We start from the raw sequence: 23,911 nt of genomic DNA, 5'->3' as shown, positions 1-23,911 counted from the left end.
TGTCAGACCAGCTGGTGGACTCTGAGGCCTTCCGAAAATTTGTGGCCATTGGGACACTGCAGTGGAAGATACCAGGCCGCAATTATTTCTCCAAAAAGGCGATACCCAAACTGTACCATGAAGTTGAGAGGCAAGTGGTGTAATCTCTGGCACACAGCATTGGGTCAAGGGTCTATCTGACCACGGATGCCTGGCATGGTCAGGGCAGGTACATTACTTACACAGCCCATTGGGTCAACCTGGTGACCGCTGGCAAGCAGGGAGTACGTGGCTGTGCAGTGGGCCTAGTTACACCTCCACGGCTTGCAGACAGGCCTGCTGTCACCTCCTCTCCTCCTGCTCCATCCTCTCCGCTGTCCTCCTCCTCCTCCTCCTTGGCTGAGTGGCAGTTCAACTCTACTGGTGCTGCATTCTTCTCTCCAGCTACACAGCCCCAGCTTCCCAGGGCCTATGCTGCATGCCAGGTACGACGGTGTCACGCCTTCTTAGACATGTCTTGCCTCAAAGCGGAGAGTCACACTGGAGCAGCTCTCCTGGCTGCTCTGAACAAACAGGTGGATCAGTGGCTGACCCTGCACCAACTGCAGATCGGCAACGTGGTGTGTGACAACGGCAGCAATCTCATTTCGGCTTTGAATTTGGGAAAGTTGACACATGTACCCTGCATGGCACATGTGCTCAATCTCATAATTCAGAGACCTGTGTCTAAGTACCCAGGAATACAGGACATCCTAAAGCAGTCCAGGAAGGTGTGTGGGCAGTTCAGGTGGTCTTACACGGCCATGGCACGCTTTGCCGATATTCAGCGGAGAAGCAACTTGCCGGTGAGACGCTTGATTTGCGATAGCCCGACTCTCTGATATTCGACCCTCCTGATGTTCGACCGCCTGCTACAACAGGAGAAAGCCATCAAACAGTATCTCTACAACTACAGTCAAAGGACACAGTCTGGGGAGATGGGGATGTTCTGGCCGAAGTACTGGACACTGATGCGAAATGCCTGCAGGCTCATGCGGCCGTTTGAGGAGGTGACAAACCTGGTGAGTCGCAGTGAAGGTGCCATCAGCTACTTGATCCCATATGCCTTCTTCCTGGAGTGTGCTGTGCGTAGAGTGGTGGATCAAGCTGTGGAGGAACGTAAATAGGAACAGAAACAGGAGGAAGAGTTGTGGGATCAATTCTCAGCAGAAGCAGATGATTCCTCAACACTTGCGGCAGCACAGAGAGGGGAGGAGGAGGAGGAGGAAAAGGCGTGTGGGGAAGAGGATTCAGATGATGAGGAAGGTGTTCTTTTGGAGGAGGAGGATGAGACACAAGAACAAACGCAGCAGGTGTCTCAGGGGGCTTGTGCTGCTCAACTTTCCCGTGGTATTGTTTGTGGCTTGGGGGAGGAGGAGAACTTAGTGGTATGCGCTGGCGCTCTCCTCGCTGTCCAACAAAAGGAGGAGAACTTAGCTGACATCACTGAGGAAGAGCAAGAGGAGATGGATAGTACGTCTGCATCCAACTTTGTGCAGATAGACCTTTCATGCTGTCCAGCCTGTTGAGTGACCCCCGTATAAAAAAACTCAAGGGGAATGAGCTGTACTGGGTGGCCACACTACTAGACCCTCGGGTATAGGCACAAAGTGGCGAAGATGTTTCCAAATCACCAGAAGGCAGAAAGGATGCAGCACTTGCAGAACAAGCTGGCAACTATGCTTTACAATGCATTTAAGGGTGATGTCACAGCACAACGGAATAAAAGTACCACTGCCAGTAATCCTTCTCCCATGTCCACGCAGGCAAAAACAGGACGCTCTAGCGATCTCATTGTGATGTTGGACATGCAGACATTCTTTAGTCCAACGTCTCGCCTTAGCCCTTCCGGATCCACCCTCCACCAACACCTCGACCGGCAGCTAGCCTACTACCTGGCCTTAAGTATGGATGTAGACACTGTGAGCAGCGATGAACCCTTGGACTACTGGGTGCGCAGGCTTGACCTGTGGCCAGAGCTGTCACAATTTGCCATTCAACTTCTGTCTTGCCCTGCCTCAAGCATCCTGTCAGAAAGGATCTTCAGCGCAGCTGGAGGCATTGTCACTGAGTAGAGAAGTCGCCTAAGTCAAAAAAGTGTTCAGTATCTCACCTTTATCAAAATGAATGAGGCATGGATCCCGGAGGGTTACTGCCCGCCCGAAGACTAAGTCAGTCCCCGCACAGCATCTCTGCCTGCACGCCGTGTGACTGCCTGCCCTATGACTAAGTCGGTCCCCACACAGCATCTCTGCCTGCAGGCCGCTTAACTGCCTTCTCTGCCACCACCAACAGGGTCCAGGACTCCAGACGGATTCTTGAATTTTTAAGGCCGCTATAATAATTTTTCTGGTGTGTGTACATACCTGCCTAATTTTTCTAGCTGCACTGCGGCTGCAACAGCAAAACAAAAGGCATGTACATGTGTCAATTCCCCTTCGTGATCATTACCTTGCAGCGGTGAAGGGGCTTGCGTATCACAATGAAGCAATGACTGCCAGCTATATGAGTGTCTCGGGGGGTGGCACACCAAAGATAAGGTCGCTGCTTCATCGTGGACAGACCAAATTCGATCAGCTGGACAGTCACTGTTGTTCTGTCATTGAGCTACCTCAGCCTGGCGACCACATGGGCTTGAAAACCGCTATCGCCTGCACTCTCGCCATGGTGCGCACCAGTCCAGCACGGCCATCACAACACAAACAGCTGTTTGCGGTGCGTTACATAGTGAGCTTGGTCTGTCAGTGTGAAGCAGTACTCTAATTACACTCCCTGATTGATGTATACACATGCAAGATGTTTTAAAGCATTTAGGCCTCCAATTTAGCATGCAATCTCATTTCTGCCATTAAAACGCTGCTTTGTGTCAAATCCAGATTTTCCCCAGGACTTTTGGTGTGTATCCCACTCCCCCATGCAAAAATTCAGATGTTAGAATCCTTGAAACATCTTTTCCATCACTTTTGTGGCCAGCATAAATGTTTCTAGTTTTCAAAGTTCACCTCCCCATTGAAGTCTATTGCGGTTCGCAAAAGTTTGCATGTTCGTGAACATTTGCGGAGGTTCGCGAACCGAAAATCGGAGGTTCGGGCCATCTCTACTGGTAAATCCTGAGTGATGTGAAGTGATAAGAAGCTCGGTCGTTTTTAGCTTCTTACCACCTCAAATTGCATATGGCTCATACTGCTTGGGCTCCGTATTGGATTAAACAGGCCAATATGACTCCCTATTCCAGGGAGGATTCTCATTGGTTCACCACTCAGTTAACTGTGTTCCATGTCAGGTGATAAAAAATCTCACTCCAAGCAAGTCATATATCCCCTGCAATTGCAGATGACCTAGTATGTGAACCTGAAGTAGTGCTTTAAGCAAGAAATTCCTTAGGTTGACAATTCTACGATAAGCTATCCTGTCTTGTTTGAGCCCAGGATATCTCAAGTCATTCAACTCCCACCTCTCCTATCCCAACTGTGAGTTGTGAACCATATTTACCTTCATGGACGTTCTTACCATTAATTTCTTGATGCCTATCTGTAAATTATTTTAACAGTTACTCACAAAGAACAGTTGAATGCTATATGGATTGTCTCCGCAGTCACTGTTCATTGTAAATGTATTTCATATGGTTAAAGTGTTAATTCCTGCCATATTTAGGAGAAGCTTTGCCTTGACCTTGTAGCAGTCCACTAGCAAATGCTGGCTTTATAAATGAGTTAGGTAACCCAGTTTTAGTGTGAATAATTTACCTAGCTTGAATTTCTAATCTAAACTCTCTGTGACCTTGGCAATATTACAGGAACATTAGGGAATAATATTTTTGCAAGGATAAACCGCTCTTTAATAATTTACTCAGTGTGTTAGGCACAAACAAGGCCTCTTTTTTTCACTGTAGTATCAAATTGTCTGTTCCATTAAGGGGAGTTTTTTTCGATGGCACTGCATAAAAGACACTCTTTCAGATTAGTGTGAAACACTTCTGTTTATGCAAGAATCCTAGGAAAGACGTGAGCGTTTCTCAGGGAGCACTTAGAATTCATTATACTCTTTCCGATTTTATGAATTGGCTTTTGCATGTTTGAGGAGGATCTCCAACTTGCCATCAAAACATCTTAAAAGTGTGTTTATATACGTTCTTTCTATATTTAGCCATCTGTACACAGATTCTTAAGATTAGGGATTGTTATAGCATCTGTTGCTAGATTGTGGGTTATTTTTCACTTTCTGCATGCATGACACATGACTGATGAAGACAAACTAGAAAGTATACACCTCTTAAAGGAATACCAAATACCAAATGCTAACCTAAATAAACCTTCACACTTTGATATAATCGTAGTCAGCTCAGTGGTCTATAAATTTATTTCAAGCACCTTCAAAAAATGACATATATGCTAATTAGGAACTATCTCTTAAAGTGGCCAAACCATAGACAAATTATTTGTTCATGTGATTTATAGCATGTGCTAATGTGCTATAATTGAACACTGCAGTTCTCTTAATTGATTATAAGCAATGGAGAGTGAGAGTGAAATTTCGCTGTGTACACTCAAACTCTTTGTATGTGTTGTGTTTTGGGTGGGTTCAGTAAAACCTTCCCTTTTAGTAACAGACCCCATATGTCACAATGAACCTAGCCTCACAACGTAAAGTACTAATGTTTAGGTAGATCACATTGCATGCAGTGGTGTAACTAAGGAGTTTGGGGCCCCAGTGCGAGTTTTACATGGGGCCTCAAGAACTCAATTGATATGGATCCTCAAAACTTACCAAGAACATCTGCAGTGTCAGAGAGGTGTAATCAGAGTAAGGAAAAAGTTAAGTTTGTTTAGGATTACTTATGCACTGCACATATAGAGGTGTTCATTACCAGCATAGCACCAATAAAAAAACGAATAAGATGGATGAAGGAGAGCTCCTAGTGGTCCCTTTGCTCCAGGGGCTCCGGAGCAGTCATAATCTCTGCATCCTCTATCTGGTATTACTATAGTTTTGCTTGAAGAAGTGCTGGACAGGAAGTTTCAGTGGTTTTGTTTAGCCTAGCCTGAATAGGAGGGATGGACAAAAATCTTTCCAATAAATACATTGACCCAAGGAGAAAATGGAATTTGCGCTTGGTTAATTTACCAGCTGCCATCTAATTTAGAAACAACTTCTGATTTTATTAGGAACAAGGTCAGTTTCTTTCCCTCCCTGAGTCAGCTTAAATTTGCATGTTAGGAAAATATTTTGGCCATCTATATTGAAAGTATAGGAATTAAGTCACCACTACATTTTGTGCAATGTGTAGACAATAAAAACACCCTTAGACCAGCTGAAGAGGCTTTGCACCTATGCCTCAACATTTACATGTTATGTCAAGAGCAATAAAATGTACTCTAGTCTTTACCAACGCCCCACAGACTGGGGATAGAAGACAGTGCATTTGGTGATGTGAATAAAACATTTTCTACCTATTATGCAAGACAGTTAGTATAGGGGAAGGTCAAATAATTATGCAGGATTACAGGAATTCTGCATGCAAATGTATTCAGTTTTCAAAATGTATCAGTTGAAACCTGCTGAGGTGGAATTTTATTGATCCATTTTCAAGCTGCATAAATTTGCATACAGCATTTGCAAGTGCTAGAAAAAAATTGTAGTTGTGAGATTTGATCAAGGCAAGCGAACTTCATTGGAGAGGGTCAAATGGGCTTTATACTTAAAGTGACATGAAAAAAGATACTTAACTAGGTATGGAGAAGCCTCTGGATACTCCAGAGAGTTTCTATGCCCTCCTCGCCCCCACCCTAGCCGAGCACAGACCCCTGGAACCTATCTGACAAGAGCTTTTTATTGTTGCCACACAGTAAGCCAAAGCCGCTTGTCCACAAGCAGCTCATTGCTATTGTGCACAGTATGGCCATACTCGCAAAGGCACAGTATGGCCACCTTCGTGCACAAAGAGGAGTGTGGCTGTGATGTTCCAAAGGGTCCAAGAAAGCAGGGTAGGTATGCCACACTCCACACTCCTTGATAAAGGGGGACTCTAAAGCCCCCGAAACAATTGTTGGACACTCTGTGTGGATACTGGCACAATAAAGAGAGTGCTATAAACTGCGAAGCTGGTGTGCTGATAATATTGGCTTATCGATTGTACTCCTTTGTGGATTGCTTACGCCTTTTATTAAGCAGCTTTGAATGATTGATAGTATGCCGACTCCACCTCTGGACTTTTAGTAAGCAGGGTAGGGTATTATAACTACCGTAGGTAAGTATCTGCTTTTTGTAGCAGCTTTCATCTCAATTTCTTTTTAAATCGCAAGCAAACAGGCAACAAAACGCCTCTTCATTTAATCCAAAATACTCACAGATGATGCATTTGCCACTGGATATTAAAAAAAAACTTTGATTCGCTGTGGTGGAAATATTTTTTTTTTAAATCAAATGCAAGATTTGGCATTATTTCATCACGGGAGTTTGGGCTTTTTACCAGCATCTGTAGGCATATAACTATGCAGTGGAGGTGGCTAATATCATAAAATAATTAAAAACTGTTTAAACTGAGAGGTGTCAGTTGTCTTAGCTCTTACAAAGATACAACCAATGATCAATAGTTTATAAGTACACACAGAAAAGGACAACACATTTTATATGGTTTTACTCACTTTTTTCAGGTCAAACAAAATGGTCTATATGTACCAACTATTTTACTTCCATAACACCCCCATAACGCATTTGTCACGGGATATTAAATAAAAAAAATCCTTTGATTCAATATCATGGTGATATTTACAAATAACAGGAAATCCAGTAATTAAATTGACAGGCACAGGACTATAAATGTAATATATATTTGCTGATAACTATCTGTTACTAACATGGATAGCAATGAATTTCGGCCTGTGACTCTGTACTACTTACAATCTTCTATTGGTTTTAATGGATATCTTTGATGACCATGAATTTTAACAATGGATGGGAGGAGGCGTTCCAGGGTGTATACGGCTCTTATAAACTATAAGTAGTAAATAAACAAGTCTTACCTCTGATGAAGAGTGATTTCTAAAAAATAACTTTATTGGACACAAGTGACGATGCGTTTCACGAGTCCTATGCACTTCCTCGGGTCAATAAAACATTGTTTATAAATAATAATAATATAAAAGCTCATAGAATAATAAAATATGAATACATAGCAATAAAAGATAGTAATCCACAAATGAACAATAAAAGGTTTATAAATGATCAATAACTAAGTTTATTTATCAAGTGAGAGTACCCCAAATAAATAAATAAACAGGTAAGCTCATGTGAATGGATGGGGATATACAAGAATATTTCATAAAAATACTACATTTTAAAAACTAATAGAGTAATTTCACTAATACTATTATGGCAATAGAAGCAATAAATAAAAGCTCATAAATTCATAACAATCATAAGAATCAATAAAAAATAATAAACCATAATAAGTATGATTATCATAATCATGATCATAATGTGTGCTCCCCATTGGGACTATTCTCTTGTATTGTAGTCTGTGCTAAATGATTGCAAATCAATTGGGTTAGTTAATAAGAATTAATATAAATTGATGGATTAGTAACAATAATAAAAGGCAGCGATGGGCTAATTATTGTGGAAATGTAGCTGTCAACAATTGGCTCTTGTACTGAATTTTAGCAAATGCTGCACTGACATCTGGATACATTTGACTATAGCTTGTCTATATATTTAATCTACACCTCTTTAGTGTGGACAGCACACCCGCTCACCCCAGGTTTCTTACTAGCGGTGTTAATCTTATTCATTAATATATAATGTTCCTTGCAATGCTGAAGTCAAGCCCTGAATGTGTAGGTGTGTGAGTTATATAACTTAAAACATTTAGTAACTGTGAGAATCTGACTTCCTCACAGCAATGACCTTTTGCCTCCCCCAGAAGTAATAATTCTAGGAAGCGTTTCAGGGATTGATAAATCAGGGGAAAATTCTACAAATATTAGAGCACAGCTGCATCCCCTCATCCCTTGTAGCCAAACGTCCCCCATTCCCCTTGGTATATATTTTGTTTTGTTTGCAGGTTTGGTAATAACATTTGTCCAGCTTGCTTGTTGAAAGTCATTGTCCATTGAGTCCACGTAGCAGAAGCTGGGATATATTTACAACGTTCAAGGCTTGATTTGTGTTTCATTTTTACAGCCAAATGCTTTTCAGTCAACACATGTGGTATAAATATCAATAGTGTCTCTCCTCCAAGTTGCTCTTGGATAGGATTTATGGCATTCATAAAAAGGACCTTTTGTTTTCAATGAAAAAAACCTGCAACACTGCCAAGTTATATCAAAACTTTTAGAGTGACATCTAAAATATTTTCTAATTGCAGCTTGCCTTGTGCTGTGTGGAAATTTACATGGATTAATCCTAAACTGTTTGTGTCTTCTGTTTGAGTCATGCCACCTTCTGGTTAAGGATGAAAAGCCTCCATTCTGATGGTGTGTGATCTCCAGCTGTCCTTTTATTCTCTGTCTTTCACCTTCCATTGTAGGCATCATGTGAATTAAGAGCACATGTTATGGTTGTCATCACCTCGGCCTCTGATCTCTGCTCGTTGTCTGCATTGTCGTATGTGGTCCAGGTTTTCCCTGTTCTAATATTTGGCAAGGAGAATTATTTTCTGAATTCACGATGTGGTTATGTGGTTTAAGGAGTATGTTGAGATAACAGTTTGGAGAATAAAATAAAATGTTGTCAATGCATTATAGTAAATCATCTGTGCTTCCATCTGAGTCACAAATTTGAAAGGGAATCTGAAGTGAAAATAAAGTTATGAGATCATTAATTGTATGTGTAGTACAGCTAATAAATAGAACATTAGTAGCACAGATATGAGTCTCATATTGTTTCCAGTACAGGAATAGTTAAAGAGACTCCGTAACAAAAATTGCATCCTGTTTTTTATCATCCTACAAGTTCCAAAAGCTATTCTAATGTGTTCTGGCTAACTGCAGCACTTTCTACTATGACAGTCTCTGTAATAAATCAATGTATCTTTCCCCTGTCAGACTTGTCGGCCTGTGTCTGGAAGGCTGCCAAGTTCTTCAGTGTTGTGGTTCTGCTATGAACTCACCCTTCCTGGCTCCTCTATGCACACTGCCTGTGTGTTATTTAGATAAGAGAGAAGAGAGAAGCTTCTCTAATCAGCTGGATAAATCGTCCTCTGAGCTGGCTGGGCTTTCACATACTGAGGAATTACAAACAAGGGCAAAGCTGTTTGCAGGAAGAAAAGAGCAGCCTGAAACTTCAGTGCATGAGAACAGGGGGAAAGAAACACACAAATGATCTCTTGAGATTCAAAAGGAATGCTGTATACAGCCTGCTTATGTATGGATGTATTTTCTATGTGTGGACATACTGTACATCAACCTACTTCCTGTTTTGGTGGCCATTTTGTTTGTTTACAAACAAACTTTTAAAAACTGTTTTTAACCACTTTTAATGTGGCGAGGAGCGGCGAAATTGTGACAGAGGGTAATAGGAGATGTCCCCTAACGCACTGGTATGTTTACTTTTGAGCGATTTTAACAATACAGATTCTCTTTAAAGTGGATCCAAGATGAACTTTTACTCATTGCGTAATTGTGTACCTTTTCTATTGTTTATAGGGCATTCCTCAAGCCAAATACTTTTTTGTTTTTGTTTTAATACTCTAATTCCCTATAAACTAAACAAGCCTCGCCCACAGCTTTTCAGAGAGCCTTGGCATTTTCAGACAATAGCAAGGGCTCATGGGAGCTCATTCTGGGCAGGAGGAGGGGGAGGTATTACTTAGTCAGAGATTTCAGAGGCAGAGGGGAGGAGGGAGGAGGAGGGATATTAGGTTTTTTTTCACAGGCTGAGTGCTGAAAATGCAGATAAGCTTGCCTGTGTGTAATGTTTACAAACAACATTACTGCTGTCATTGTATCACATGAAGAAATAATCATATTCTATTGAAGCTGTTTGCAGCTAGATTTGCTGTGTAAACTGTCTAAACTTTAGACAGTTTTTCATCTCGGATCCGCTTTAAGAAACTTCACTTGTTACCTATGCAAAAGAGCTTCTCTGCGCTGCTAATGTAGTCAGAGGGCAATGCTATTTTCTGAAGCACTTATTTCAACCTGCCTTTCGCTATTTCTTGTGTGTTTTAGGTTTGTCTGCCAGTGAGGTCAAAGAGTCATTAGCTCTGCTTTGTTTCATCATTTAAAATACAGAGTGTAATTTGTAAACTTCAAATATTAGAGAATGATACAATGTTATAGATCAACAGCTATATAACTGCAAAATAAAAAATATGAGACTTTTTCTGTGCCGCTAATATTCTATGAAATATCCTCACTACACATACAATTCATTATATCATAACGTTTTTTTCACCTCAGTGTCACTTTAAGTACTACCCTGGTTCTCACCAGAGCTCCTGTCCTGATGGTGGTGATGTTGCCAAGCAGGATGATAGTCTTCAAGCTTGTCTAGCAGCTGACAGCAGACAAGACGCAAAAGGTCACTATCAAGGACTCAGGTAGACATATTACCAGGAACAGCAGACTGTAGTTAAGACTGTAGTCTTAACCTGTAGTCTTAACCAGAAAAAAAAACATTACCATTCCACAGAACATAATTGTTAGGCAGGTGTCTAACAAGTGTGGTTAAAGGACACCCGGGGTGAAAATAAACTAATGAAATACACAATTGTATCTATTCTCTTTTTCCTAAAAATGTATTTTTAAGATATTCCAGTTTTATTTTATATTTAAATCTACTTTTTACGTTTTTACTGTTTTATTGTTTTTTCTCAATGACATATTCATTGAAGTATGCCAGATCTAAAATCTATGAACTGTTGACCCTTTTTATCTCTTTCCTGCTCTAAGAAGCCATGTTTTTGCTAGGAAAGTGTTTTATTGTTGGAAATTCTTATCAGTGAGGGTCACACTGTAGTCACTTCCTGTCTGAGTCAGCCACTTACATACCTGATATTTAACTCTTTCAGGCAGAGAAAGAAAAAAGGAACACAGCCTAGTTATTTGTGTGCTTGGCACATGTTGATAGGAAGGAAAACAAACCAGGATAGAAAGGACCAGTGTGGTTTAAAAACAGCTTATTTTTCCTGTGAAATCTTGTGTTGGGGGTGTGATTAGGGGAGTAGCTTTAGGGCCCGTTCTCACCTGAGCGGGAATCGCACGATTCCCGCTCACGGCAAACCGCTAGCGGTTCTGCAAGAACCGCTACACATTGTAGCGAGTGGCAGTGTTCTCACTGCCGCGGTGGCGGTTAGCGATAACCGCAACCGCGCTGCATGTAGCGGTTTGCCGGCGACGAGCGTTCCGCGATTAGTGATCGCGATTAGCGTGCACAGCACGCTAATCGCGATCGCTCCAAAACCGCCGCAGTGTCCAGTGATTTTTCCGCGCTAATTGCGGGAAAATCACTCCCGCAAAACGCCGGCGGTAATCGCCAGCGTTCTGCGGTTCTAAGTGTGAACGGGCCCTAAGTGTCTTATCTCAAAAAGTTGGGAGGTATGTTTAAACAGAATCTGTAATAAAAAAACAAAGAAATGTTAGATACTTACCTCTACTGAGGGAAGCTTCTAGATAGTCCAGAGGCTTCCTGATCCATCCACAAACCCATCGTTATGCTTGGCAACTCTTTCATGCACTGCCTATTCATATTCATATGTTCCCTATGCTTTGCTGTTTCACGGTGCCCTGCATTAGGAGGAATGATCATTTGTCCTGTTTCAGTGTCCAACAGCATTTGTCCTGTTTTAGACACTACTGCAGCCAAATTGATCAGCAGGGTTGCCAAGCAACCGGCATTGTTTAAAAGGAAATAAATATGTCAGCCTCCATATCCTTCTTATTACAGTTGTCCTTTAAAGCGGAATATAACCCTGCATTTCAACTTTGCTCTAAAATATTATTTACAGCATATTATATGCAAAAAGCATTTTTTTTTACTAGACCAGCATTGGAAGGGTTAAACACAGACGTTTCAAGTTCCGTGGTGAGATATGCAGAAGTTCAGATTGTTACATTCTATGTATCTATTGATAAACAGTTACACACTCTTTGGCCCCGTTCACATCACAAACGCGGATGGCCATGCGTGCGGAACGCGTGCGGACCGCAACGCGTACGAACGCACGCCATCCGCGTTTGTGTGCGTTGCGTGGCTGATCCCATCACTGAAAAGTGAATGGGACAGCCATGCGTTTTTACAAAAAATGCATGCAGCATGCGTTCCCGGACCGCACAGGTCCGGAACGCATGCAGTGTGAACATCAGACATTGCACTCTATGCAATGTCTGATGTCGTGCGTGTTGGCCACCTGCACGCGTTTCCAAAACGCGGCTGGAAACGCGTGCAGTGTGAATGGGGCCTTAGGCAGTCCTCCAAGCTCCTTCTCAGTCAGAGAGATGAGTCATTCAACACTTAGATACATTTCTGTAAACAAAATGTATCTCTTTTCAGCTTCGGATGCGTCTGCAGAAATCTAAAGGAACTTTAAAGCCCTGTGTAACCCTTCCAATGCTGGTCTAGTAAAAAAAAAATGCTGGTTGCATATAATATACTGTAAATAATGTTATAGAGCAAAGTTGAAATGCAGGGTTATATTCCGCTTTAAGGAAACAGAAAAACTGAAAATTGTGCTTCATCTGATTAGATGTTTGAATTGTGTCAGAATGCGTTTACTGAATTTCACTGTATGTCTCCATTAGTAAATCCCCCATGACAGATTTTTATTTATAGTATGATAGTGTAACATTAGTGTGTGGACTATCTCATATGCTTCTCTTTTCTCAATAGGTTTGCCAAGTCCTAAAGTAACATGGCTGAAAAAAGACCACCCCTTGCCAAGTAATTCATTTGTGCGTTCAAATGGCTCTCTGCTGCTGACAAACATCACAGCTGAAAATGAAGGGACCTACATTTGCACTGCAACAAACGTGCTTGAAAAAACAGTAGCAATGACTGCTCTGCACTTATCTGGTTAGTATCACAATTTGTAACGGCATTCTTGCGTTATGAGCTAGTGTGTGGTTAACTTTTATAATCCTATCAGTTTTTATAGCATTCCTGAGATATAATAGCTGTAGCAAAATGCAGGGGCTCTATTTTGTAAATACCTTATTTTAATGAAAAAGGAAAAAAACATTATTGGATTATTTTCAAAATTGTAGCCTTAACTGAGCATGTGGTCTGAGTATGACGTCTTTCTGATGTCTCTGTTCCAGCTCATTATGCTGTACTGTATGTTAAGGTAATGAAACGCTAACCATAATGTTTATATGTGTATATACGTGTGTGTGTGTATATACGTGTGTGTGTGTATATACGTGTGTGTGTGTGTATATACGTGTGTGTGTGTATATACGTGTGTGTGTATATACGTGTGTGTGTATATACGTGTGTACGTGTGTGTGTATATACACGTGTGTGTGTGTATACGTGTGTGTGTGTGTGTGTGCGTGTGTGTGTGTATACGTGTGTATACGTGTGTGTGTGTGTATGTGTGTGTGTGTATATACGTGTGTACGTGTGTGTGTATATACACGTGTGTGTGTGTATACGTGTGTGTGTGTGTGTGTGTGTGTGTATACGTGTGTGTGTGTATGTGTGTGTGTGTATATACGTGTGTGTGTGTGTGTGTGTGTGTGTGTGTGTGTGTGTGTGTGTGTGTGTGTGTATGGGTATGTGTGTGTATGGGTATGTGTGTGTATGGGTATGTGTGTGTATGGGTATGTGTGTGTATAGGTATGTGTGTGTGTGTGTGTGTGTGTGTGTGTGTGTGTGTGTGTGTGTGTGTGTGTGTGTGTGTGTGTGTGTGTGTGTGGGTGTGTGTGGGTGCGTGTGTGGGTGTGTGTGTATGGGTGTGTGTGTTGTGTGTGGTTTTGAATCCAACTTCATGTGCTTCCGATTCGACCATAATCGAGATTATGGATAGAATTGCAGTTCTGTTTCGAATTCAAATTCGAGTCGGAATTCCGCGTTGTAGACGTAATTACGACTGCCATTATAGATATAATTAGTGGTTAATAGCAAAGCCCCCATACTTGCTAGAAACACCAAACTTGCAGAGTATGTTAAGAAGTACAGTGGTAGTAAGATGGAATTTTTTTTTCTTTTCAAAAAGACCTTATAGTTTTTCAGAAAATCAACGTTAAAGTTAGAGGGAAAAAGTAGCAACGTTACCGCGGTAAAATTACAGATAATGTATTAACATGTATATAAATGTATTTATTTTAATTTTTTTTATATATGTTCAGAGTGTGTGAAATATAAAAGAAATGAGGTGTGGTCCCCCCTCCTAAACCTCTTTAACCCCTTGTCCCCCATGCAGACTGGTATAGCCAGAATGTTGAGCCACGGCCCTGTGGGGCTTCGCAACCTGAGCTATACCAGCCCGCATGGTCCATGGTATGAAGGGTCTCTGGAGGAGAGAGGCAGCCAAGTCTCTCCCTCTCCCCCGGAGCCCTTGTCCAATCCATGGACAAGGGACTCTTCCCCACCTCCGGTGCCCCAGGAGGAGGTGGGGGTAGAAAACGCCCTGGGGGGTGTTCATGGTGGCATCTGAGAGTCCCTTTTCAGAAGGGGACCCCTAGGAGAAATGAGTATAAGAGTACATAGTATCCCTTACCCATTTTCACCCATTCTCACGAAGGGTTACATAGTTACATAGTTATTATGGTTGAAAAAAGACATACGTCCATCGTAAAAACGCAACATTGAATAAAGTCCTTTATTATTCTTAATTAACCATGAATACTTACCTTTTAAAAAAAGTTCCTACTCCAATATCCTCTATCTTGCATCCCTGCAGCACCCACGTCACACACCGCCGCTCCCAGCCACACAGCTCTAGCTATAAGAATAGCTAGAGCAAAAAAGCATCTTTCAATTTTGTCTACAAGACTACCCATTGGTCCAATACCAGACCAATGGGGATCCTCCTAATCCAATGGCATTGGAGCCAAAATGAAAACATGCTTTTGGCTCTGAGGCTCTGCTCCATCCTCCTGTGCGGTTCCCGCTCTCCTCCCCACCCACCGCACCTACAGCGCCCACCCATGCTGTCACCCTAGTGCACCTACAGCACCCTGTTTAACTTTGGATTTGCACTGCTGTAAATCTTCTCCAATTGTCTTTTGATCACTCATTGCAGTTGATAGGGGTGAGAAAACATAGCATTTTTACAGGGCTCAGTGTGACTGTAGACATAGTGTAGAGGCATATAGAGTGTTCCTTACTGTTATGCTGGGAATACACAATGAGTTTTTTGGGCAAATAGATGGCTCGATAGATAATTTCCAACAGGTCTGATCTGATTTTCAAGAAAAATGATCGAAATCAGATCAGATCTGTCTGAAATCCTCTGTTGAGCCATCTATCTGCTGAAAAAACGTATCATGTATTACCAGCATAAGAGTTTTCTGAATGAAAACTTGCTACAGGATATCCACTACAATTGCAGTACCCAGCTATATTCTGTACTGGGGGAGCTTGTTATGTTAACACAGTTGACGTTACTTTGGAACAAAAGCACGTAGGAAAACTATAAAGGCAATAAAGAGTAGGGAGACAAGAATTTGTTGACTCTTATGACAGACTGTTATTCCACTTTAAACTGAAATGTAACTTAACTGCTTCTCTTTTTTTGATAGGCCAAAGAGAGCAGAATACTACAGAGGACCAGCTAAAGAAAGTAAAAAGACGTGTCCTGATGGCCTCTGCAGTGGGCACTAGCGTGGCTGGTAAACCTGGAGACCTCTTACGGATAGGTACTGTAAATCTTGTTGTCAAGCCTACAATGTTTATATTAATGTGCACAGCAATAAGTTGGAGGCTTATTTAGTTTTCATTTTTAAACCATAAAAGATGGATTGATGGGCCAGCTGAATTCATCCATCATAGAAAATCTCTTTCTGAAAGACAAGCTGAATACATTGCATTCTGGGCTGATTAGAGCAAGATGGGAATCAACTGAAGAAATCCTGATGGGGCTGGCCAGCTAACAGAGTTTTCTTATGTTAAAAAAAAAAAGGATATTGTAGACGAGCGAATGTAAGTGTATTGTACTCAGGATGTGTATTGTTTTGTTCATGATCTCAATTCTACAATGCAAAAAGGCAGCCCAGTGGTGTTTATATATTACAGAGCATGTCAAGTTAACCAAAATTCTGGACCAGTAGAGTAGTATGCAAGTGATGTGTCATACCATCAGCATTTGATTTATATTATTCAGTTCCATTGTATTCTGGTTGCAAAGGGGCAAAACATGCGTATTGGTTTCTACTGCAAGGAATTTACTGGGACCCTAATGCCTGGTACACACGATGCAATTTTCCCATCAGATTGGCAGGTAGATCGACGATTTCCAGCATTTCTGATTTGGGAGAAGACCGAACATGCTGAAACTTATCGGTTAACTCTTTGATCTTATGGGAAAACTGCATCATGTATACCAACCTTTACATTTTCCCTGCCTCAAAAACAACCCCACTAAGGCTTTTTGTTTCTGTAAAAGAGACCTAATATAACCTAATACCATTGTAAACCAGAATAAACACTGCAGTTGAATATCGAAAATCAGAAATCAGAAATCTTTTAATCGCCAAGCACGACTGGGTCGTGCCCGGAATTGGGTTTGGCACATTCAGTTGCTCAGAGAGAGAAGTAAAAGTAGTATCAACATAAGAAAAGGGCTTAGTCATACAATCATACAACATAATCAGTGGTACATATTAATAGTTAGATGTACAGCGGTATAACGGTAGTCTGCAGGGTGCGGTTTAAACAGTTTTACACTAGACAGTCCATCAGGTCAGCAACTGCAACATTAGGCGGGGAACAGCGCTAGAGATGGGATGGCCTGAAGGGAGTTCAGGAGGTTGACGGCAGAGGGGAAGAAGGAGTCTCTATGCCTCGAAGTTCTGGTGTAAATGGCTCGAAACCTGCGGCCTGAATGGAGCCGGCTGAAAAAGCGGTGGCCCGGGTGTGAGGGGTCGCTGGCTATCCTCAGTGCTCTAGATCGTAATCTGGAGTTGTGGAGGAGGTCGAGTGAGGGGAGAGGTCTACCGATGATTCTCTCCGCCGATCTAATGACCCTCTGGAGCTTGTATCTGTCGTTGTTGGAGGAGCCAGCGTACCAGACTAGGATGGATGAGCAGAGGACGGACTCAATGGTGGCTGTGTAGAAGTTCGTCAGCAGCTCCTGAGCCATGCCAAACTTCTTCAGTTGTCGGAGGAAAAAGAGCCTCTGTTGGGCTTTCCTCTGGGTCAAGGCAGTGTTTGCCTTTCATCTCAGGTCCTTAGAGATGATGGTGCCCAGAAGGCGGACGCTAGCCACTCTTTCAACCTCTGTGCCATCAATGTAGATTGGCGATGGGGTGGGGGCCTGCTTCCTGAAGTCCACTATCAACTCCACAGTCTTGGCTGTATTGAGGACCAGCCTGTTCTCCTTACACCACTGGCAAATTCTGTCAACCTCACGGCGATAGTCCTGCTCGTCATTGTTTGTTATAAGTCCCACAATGGTGGTATCATCAGCGAAATTGATGACTTTTACCGAGTCCGCAGAGGATCTGCAGTTGTTCGTATAGAGGGAGAACAGGATCGGTGACAGGACAAAGCCTTGTGGGGCCCCTGTGTTTGTTGTCCTAGGATGAGAGGCGATATCCCCCAGTTTGACAGCTTGGGACCTGTTGGTCAGGAAGTCTGTAATCCATACGTGAAGGGAGGGATGGACATTCAGTGCCATGAGATTGTTTTGGAGTATGCGGGGGCAGATGGTGTTAAATGCTGAGCTAAAGTCCAGGAGGAGGAGTCTGACGTATGAGTTTGGTTTGTCCAGGTGGTTGTTTGTAAGCTCCAGGCAGATGTTGATGGCATCTGCCTGGATCTGTTCGCTCTATACGCAAATTGTAATGGGTCCAGTAGGGCCAAGGTAGAAAGCTTAAGGTGGGACAGGACCAGCCTCTCAAAGGTTTTCATGATGACAGATGTTAGTGCCATGGGCCTGTAGTTGTTCAGGTCAGAGATTCCCTGCTTCTTGGGGACAGGGATGATGGTGGACCTTTTGAAACACACAGGGACTTTGCCTTCCTGGAGGGACCTGGAGTAGATGTAGGAAAGAATGGGAGTAAGCTGCCGTGAACAGGTTTTTAGGCAGGCTGGTGACACACCATCAGGGCCGGAGGCTTTTCTGGCGTTCAGAGTTGTCAGGTGGGGTAAGACATCTGCCTCGCTCACAGCTGGAGGTGGTGTGCTCAGCCCTCGGACATTATCATCAGCAGCTGAGGACTGAGTGTCTGTAGGTGTTGCTAGCCCCCCCCCAGTGCATCCTGGTTCTCAAACCTGCAATAGAAATTGCTGAGATTCTCGGCTAGCTCAGTGCTAGGCGGCGCATGTTGAGGGGGAGGCTTGTAGTTTGTGGCAGCTTTTAGACCCTTCCAGACAGTGCATGGGTCATTTGAGTGAAAGTTGTGACGCATCTTCTCTGCATACTCCCTCTTACTATTGGAAGCCGGTGGGGACACGCGTGTCCCCTCCGGAGTCGTTCGTCGTGGCAGGCTTCCCTGCCGTTCTTGCAGAGCGGGTGCTGGCAGAAGCAATGTCTGCAGCCTCCCTGATCTGCTTACCCTGGCGCGACGAACAACTCTCGGGGACACTCGTGTCCCCCCTCGGCTGCCCATAAGAAAAGGAGAGAGAGAGGCGGGGGGGAGGAGAGAGAGGCGGAGCAAAAGCCGGCGGCTTCATCTGTTTCATTGCCGCCGGCTTAATGTCATTAAATTAACTAGGTTGCGATACATTTGGCCGCTGCGCTGCGGCCAGAAGATACATTCATTTTACATGAATCATTCCATTCCTCACATTGGCCACAGCGCAGCGGCCACTTCGCACATTGGCCGGCCAGAACCCGAAGTGGCCGGCCAGAACTAGAAGTGGCCAAACTTTGGGTTCTGGCCGTAACATATATATCTTAAGGTGCGCACACACCTTTGACGGATGTCCAGGGGCGTAGCAATGGGGGTTGCAGAGGTAGCGGCTGCATCGGGGCCCTTGGGCCAGAGGGGCCCCATGGGGCCCTTCCTAAACCAAAGTATAAGCTGCTTATTGGTCCGGTGGTGGTAATAATAACTTCTATAGATGCTTTGAATGGGAGTAATTATTAACAAACTGTTCCCCACCCCCTTCTTGCACCTCTAATACTGTAGATGACCTTGGCAGGTTTTGTTGCGCCATATCATGTGTTATGTATAGAGGGAATGGGAGGCCCAATGTAAAACTCGCACCGGGGCCCATAGCTCCGTAGCTACGCCACTGCGGATGTCGACCGTCAGGGATCAGGACCTGATCCCCTTGGGGGACATTGTTGGGCCAGGCTGCACACACACGTGTCAGCTGTGTAGCTGGCCATGCACTGTATTGCTATGCAAGGGGGCACCGGAGGGCCGACGAACGACAGGTGCGTGACATCACACAGTGGATGGGGGAGCAGCCCAAACAATGGCATCAGCGAGGGATCGCGTTGCTGGGGGGTGAGTAGATCCGGGGGTCGGTGGCTGCCGTACACACACCTGATTATCGGTTAAGGCGGTCGTTATTGGCCACCTTAGCCGACTTAAGTCAGGCGTGTGTATTCTATCTGTCCGTCCATCTTTCTATCCATTTATCCATCAGTTTTTTTTTCCACAGGCTGTGCTTTTTGCCTGTATACTATTTGTTACATTGCTTTGTTGACATAGACTTTATGTATATGATGCTGGTACACACCATGGCACAGTGGATAGTGTTTTTGCCTTGCACTGCTAGAAACCAAGGTTTTAACTGAGACCTGAACACTATCTGCATGTCTGCATGGAGTTTATATTGTGGGTTTTCTCAATTTCCCCTGGTTTCCTTCCACATCTCTAAAGCATACCAATAATTTAACTGGTTCCAATGAAACTGGTCTGAAATTATGGTCGGGAATAGATGTTGAGCTTCTCTGAAAGTAAATTAGTGACATGGCTATGTTGTTTGTAAAGTACTATGAAATTTATCATATAAAATACGTAATAATAACAATAATCTCCACTAGGCAGATAACCTTAAACAAGTCTCCACAGCTAAAATCCTTCAGGTGGAGAGCAGTAGCACTGCAATGCTACTGTAATAAAGGAACTCGGAACTCCTCGTGATCTGCCGCCTTTGTTTGCCTAATAGTGGGGATACTATTCTGCTAAATATGCCATGTGATACTACCACCGTGTCAACCATATTGTTACCAACTTTTTTGTGTATTTATACAGAGCTGTAAAAATAAGCCCACATATTTCCATGTTTAAAACTTACCCAGACCATTGTAGCTCATGGACTTTCATAGACCGGTAATAATTTGTCTGGTCTGTGGCACAGCCCCTGAGATTTTCCTCCTATAAGGCTTTGCTGCAGTGATACCCTCTTGTCCCTATCAGTTGCAGAATAAGAAAAGCTTCATGCCATATCAGAAGCCTGATTGTATTGTTTATGTATATTAGAGTAAATAAAGGTAATGCAATGTCTCATAAAAGACTATGGTCCAACACAACAGTCATCGTGGGGCCAGTATGCAGACAGATGATCATGCACTTTAAAGTTTTCTAGGTTTAAATGAAAATGGTAATGTCTTGAGCATAGTTCTTGGGCTTCATACTAGCTTAGTTCTCATAACTGATTTATTTGACGTTTTTTGCCTCTACCCTGCAGGTTGTCCAGTGCAGACAGGCCATAAGAATACCATTCAGTGGTTTCTAGACAAACAGCCAATAGAACAAATAAAAACTCTTAAATACCGCATATTGGTCTCTGGGCGAGTGTTGGAAATAAACCCCTTAACAGAGCAGAGTGCTGGAGAATACAGATGCTGGACTTCAAACAATTCAAAGATAGTATCTGCTACAATCAATATATCTCTTGAAGGTGAGAATTTCCTTCCCTACTTCACTTCATGTTACTCTCCTTCTGGAATAGTGTCTCCATGACAACCCCCATAATGTATTCAGAATCAGTAGAGATGGCCAAGGAGATGCCAATAATTCTGCTTTACACAGAGACTTAAAGTGACCCCGAGGTGAAAATAAACATGATATAATTAATTATATGTGTAGTAAAACTAAGAAATAAAGAGCATTAGTAGCAAAGAAATGATTCTCATGTAGTTTCTAGTACAGGAAGATCTACGCAAAAGAGCTTTTCTGAGCTCTTCCACCCAACTTGGGTCCTTCATTGCTGTTTTCTGATGCAATTAAACATCAAATAAATATTTCTAAAGGGTTTACTGCAGGGAAGTTCAAAGGGTCATTAGCTCTGCTCTGTTTTAAAGGTTAAAATACAGAGTGTGCTTTGTAAATTGCAAATATGACAGAAAGATGCAATGTTATATAAAAAAGGCTATATATCTGAAAATAAAAATATGAGAATCTTTTCATTGCTATTAATGTTCTGTTAATTATCCCTACTACACATGGAGTTCATTATATCATAAGTTATTTTAGCTTCAGTGTCACTTTAAGGCCTGGCTGATACAGACTTTGCTGAAGATTCTTACAGACATACAACACAGGCTTAGAAAACATAAAATAGGCTTTTTAAAAAAAAACTTGAAGGACTTTTGGAAAGAGCCTTTCATCATTGTAGGTGGCTATGGAGATTTATGGCCTTCTCATGGACATTGCATAGCAATGACTGTGACCAGCATAGTAGTTTCATGTTTGCCCTGAGTACGACGAAACATCTCCAAACCTAGAAAGTGCAGAGAAGACCATTTATTTTCTTTATTTCTAGATAGGATGATTTCCCTTAGCGCTCATTTGAATACATCCCAGCTGATTTGATTCTACGAAAACATTATCAACGTGTTTCAAGCAAATGCAAAATGACTTGCACTAATTAGCTAAGAAAATAAAAGAAAACATACAGAACATAAAATAGTGAAAAACAATGAAATAAGAAGTGCCTGCTGGTTTGCAATAATTAGTCTGTGGACACAGCTGGGAACTATTACTTGTTGCTGGTTATTGCTGCAAATCCCTGACTGTTTCTGCAATCACACAAAGTTTTGTAGAAGTGTGTAATACTTCATCTCCGGTGGAGTGTCAAAAGAGGGATGGGAATCTTTTATGCTGGTTGCTCATTGGTAAAGCACAATGGCATCCCAGATTTTTGAAATATCTTTTTGAACAAAATGTCTGTGTACATTTTTAGTTGAGGGGAACCTGAAGTGAGATGAATATGGATGTTGTTGCCTTGTTCTCTCATAAGCCTCGTACCCACCTGGCGATTTTCCCGACGACCGGCGATTTTTAAATGACAACGCGAGGTGGGTACAGGCGCAGGATTGTGAACGTTGTCTAGCATTGCGCCGATGACGACGGACCGACACAGAGATCGTAGAAGTCTTGCTCGCGCCGCCGTGTGTCACATGACCTTGCGCTATAACCGCCGACAGGAAGAAGCATTGCTAGCAACCATTGTCAAGGGGACGTCGCTGGATCCGTCGAGTGGTGAGTACGCAGCTTTAGGATATCCGAGGTAAAAGGTAAACGTTAAGCCTTACTTACCTGGGGCTGCAGGAGTGTTCTGCGCTTGCGCAGTTTACAGAGATTTTTAAACTGTGCAAGCGCAGAATGCTCCCAGTAACAAGAATGTGGTGAAAAAACATGTGCGGATGCACACGAGCATGTACGCCAGTAACCACTTGGGGTGCGTGTATGGACAGAGGATGGAGCCCTGAGCCAGCAGAAGACACGGACATGCAATGTGTAGTGCAATGAGCACCGGTAGGGGGACATTGAAAATTAGGAAGTGACAGCATCGGGAGTTTCGTTGCATTTGTCACTCATCCCGATAATGCTCACCGTTACTGCCATGTACCTGGTCAACCACAATGGCCCGACATCTTGTCCCATCTACATGCTCGGCACGAAATTGGTCGCATCGTCGATCGGGAATACACTTGGTGGCACTGATTTTCACCTGATTTGATCGGCCTGCCAAGTCTATAGATGTATGATCACCTTTAATTCCTGTATATAGACTTATCTGAGATGACACTGTTTACATAAGAGGAGGGGGTAGTGTAGGGAGGCAACTTACTATTGCCAGTGGCTATCAGAATGGACAGCAGAGGAAAAGAAGATAACTGGAGTGTGAGATATCAATGAAGCAAACTAAATATAATTCTGGCTCAGAGGAGAACGTACATTTTATTTATTTAAAAATATTCAGAGTTTAGGTTGACTTTAAATAAGCTCCCATATATTTTGTACAGTTTACAGGCTAGAGTATGATGAATGGACTCCTTGCACAGCATCATGTGGAGACATGGGCTCCCAGGCCAGAACTCAGAATTGTGTGAACAAAGAAGGAAAAAAGGTTGACAATTCACTGTGTGAGCATCTTGGACCATTAGCAGCCATCTCTCAACCTTGCAGCATACTGGACTGTCCTGTACGGTGAGTCCCTTCTCTATTACTCAATCTTCTGAGGTGCTTATAAGTAAAGTCACTCATTTTTTTTAAGTACAAGCAAGCTTGCATTTCTTCAGCAGTTGCTAGGCAGAGGGTAAGACAGCTGGGGATATTGAAGAGACAAAGGTGAATGTAGGTGCTTCCAGTGTAGTAGAGGTCATTAGTAGCCCAAAGAACAGCCACAATGGGAAGCAGTGCCACAGAATTTACAGGCCTGCAAGTCTTAAAAAAGTTTGTTTGGCTATGGTGACCGCACTGCACAGACAGGATAAATAATGAGCAGATCACAATAGTGGGTGAATAACTTTGCAGATCTGATCATAGGTTAAATATATACTTTATTTTCATTTCATTTGCCATCTTCTTAGCTATGTGGCTACAGC

The 23,911-nt window shown here is 42.7% G+C and overlaps 1 protein-coding gene across 3 annotated transcripts in view; it reads left to right on the top strand.

The window, feature by feature from the left end:
* ADAMTSL3 (ADAMTS like 3) overlaps positions 1–23,911 on the top strand; it is a 697,881-nt gene that overhangs the window by 651,627 nt on the left and 22,343 nt on the right. For all 3 annotated transcript variants that reach the window (XM_068275326.1, XM_068275328.1, XM_068275327.1), the window contains 4 exons: positions 12,847–13,029; positions 15,702–15,818; positions 20,767–20,979; positions 23,330–23,513. In XM_068275326.1, coding sequence (XP_068131427.1) covers positions 12,847–13,029; positions 15,702–15,818; positions 20,767–20,979; positions 23,330–23,513 — 697 coding nt within the window. The remainder of the gene's footprint in view (positions 1–12,846; positions 13,030–15,701; positions 15,819–20,766; positions 20,980–23,329; positions 23,514–23,911) is intronic.

This window comes from Hyperolius riggenbachi, chromosome 3 (assembly GCF_040937935.1).
Source record: "Hyperolius riggenbachi isolate aHypRig1 chromosome 3, aHypRig1.pri, whole genome shotgun sequence".
NCBI classification, from domain to species: Eukaryota; Metazoa; Chordata; class Amphibia; order Anura; family Hyperoliidae; genus Hyperolius; species Hyperolius riggenbachi.
The sequence above is the reverse complement of the archived record's forward strand: the minus strand, read 5'-3'. Positions and strand labels throughout refer to the sequence as shown.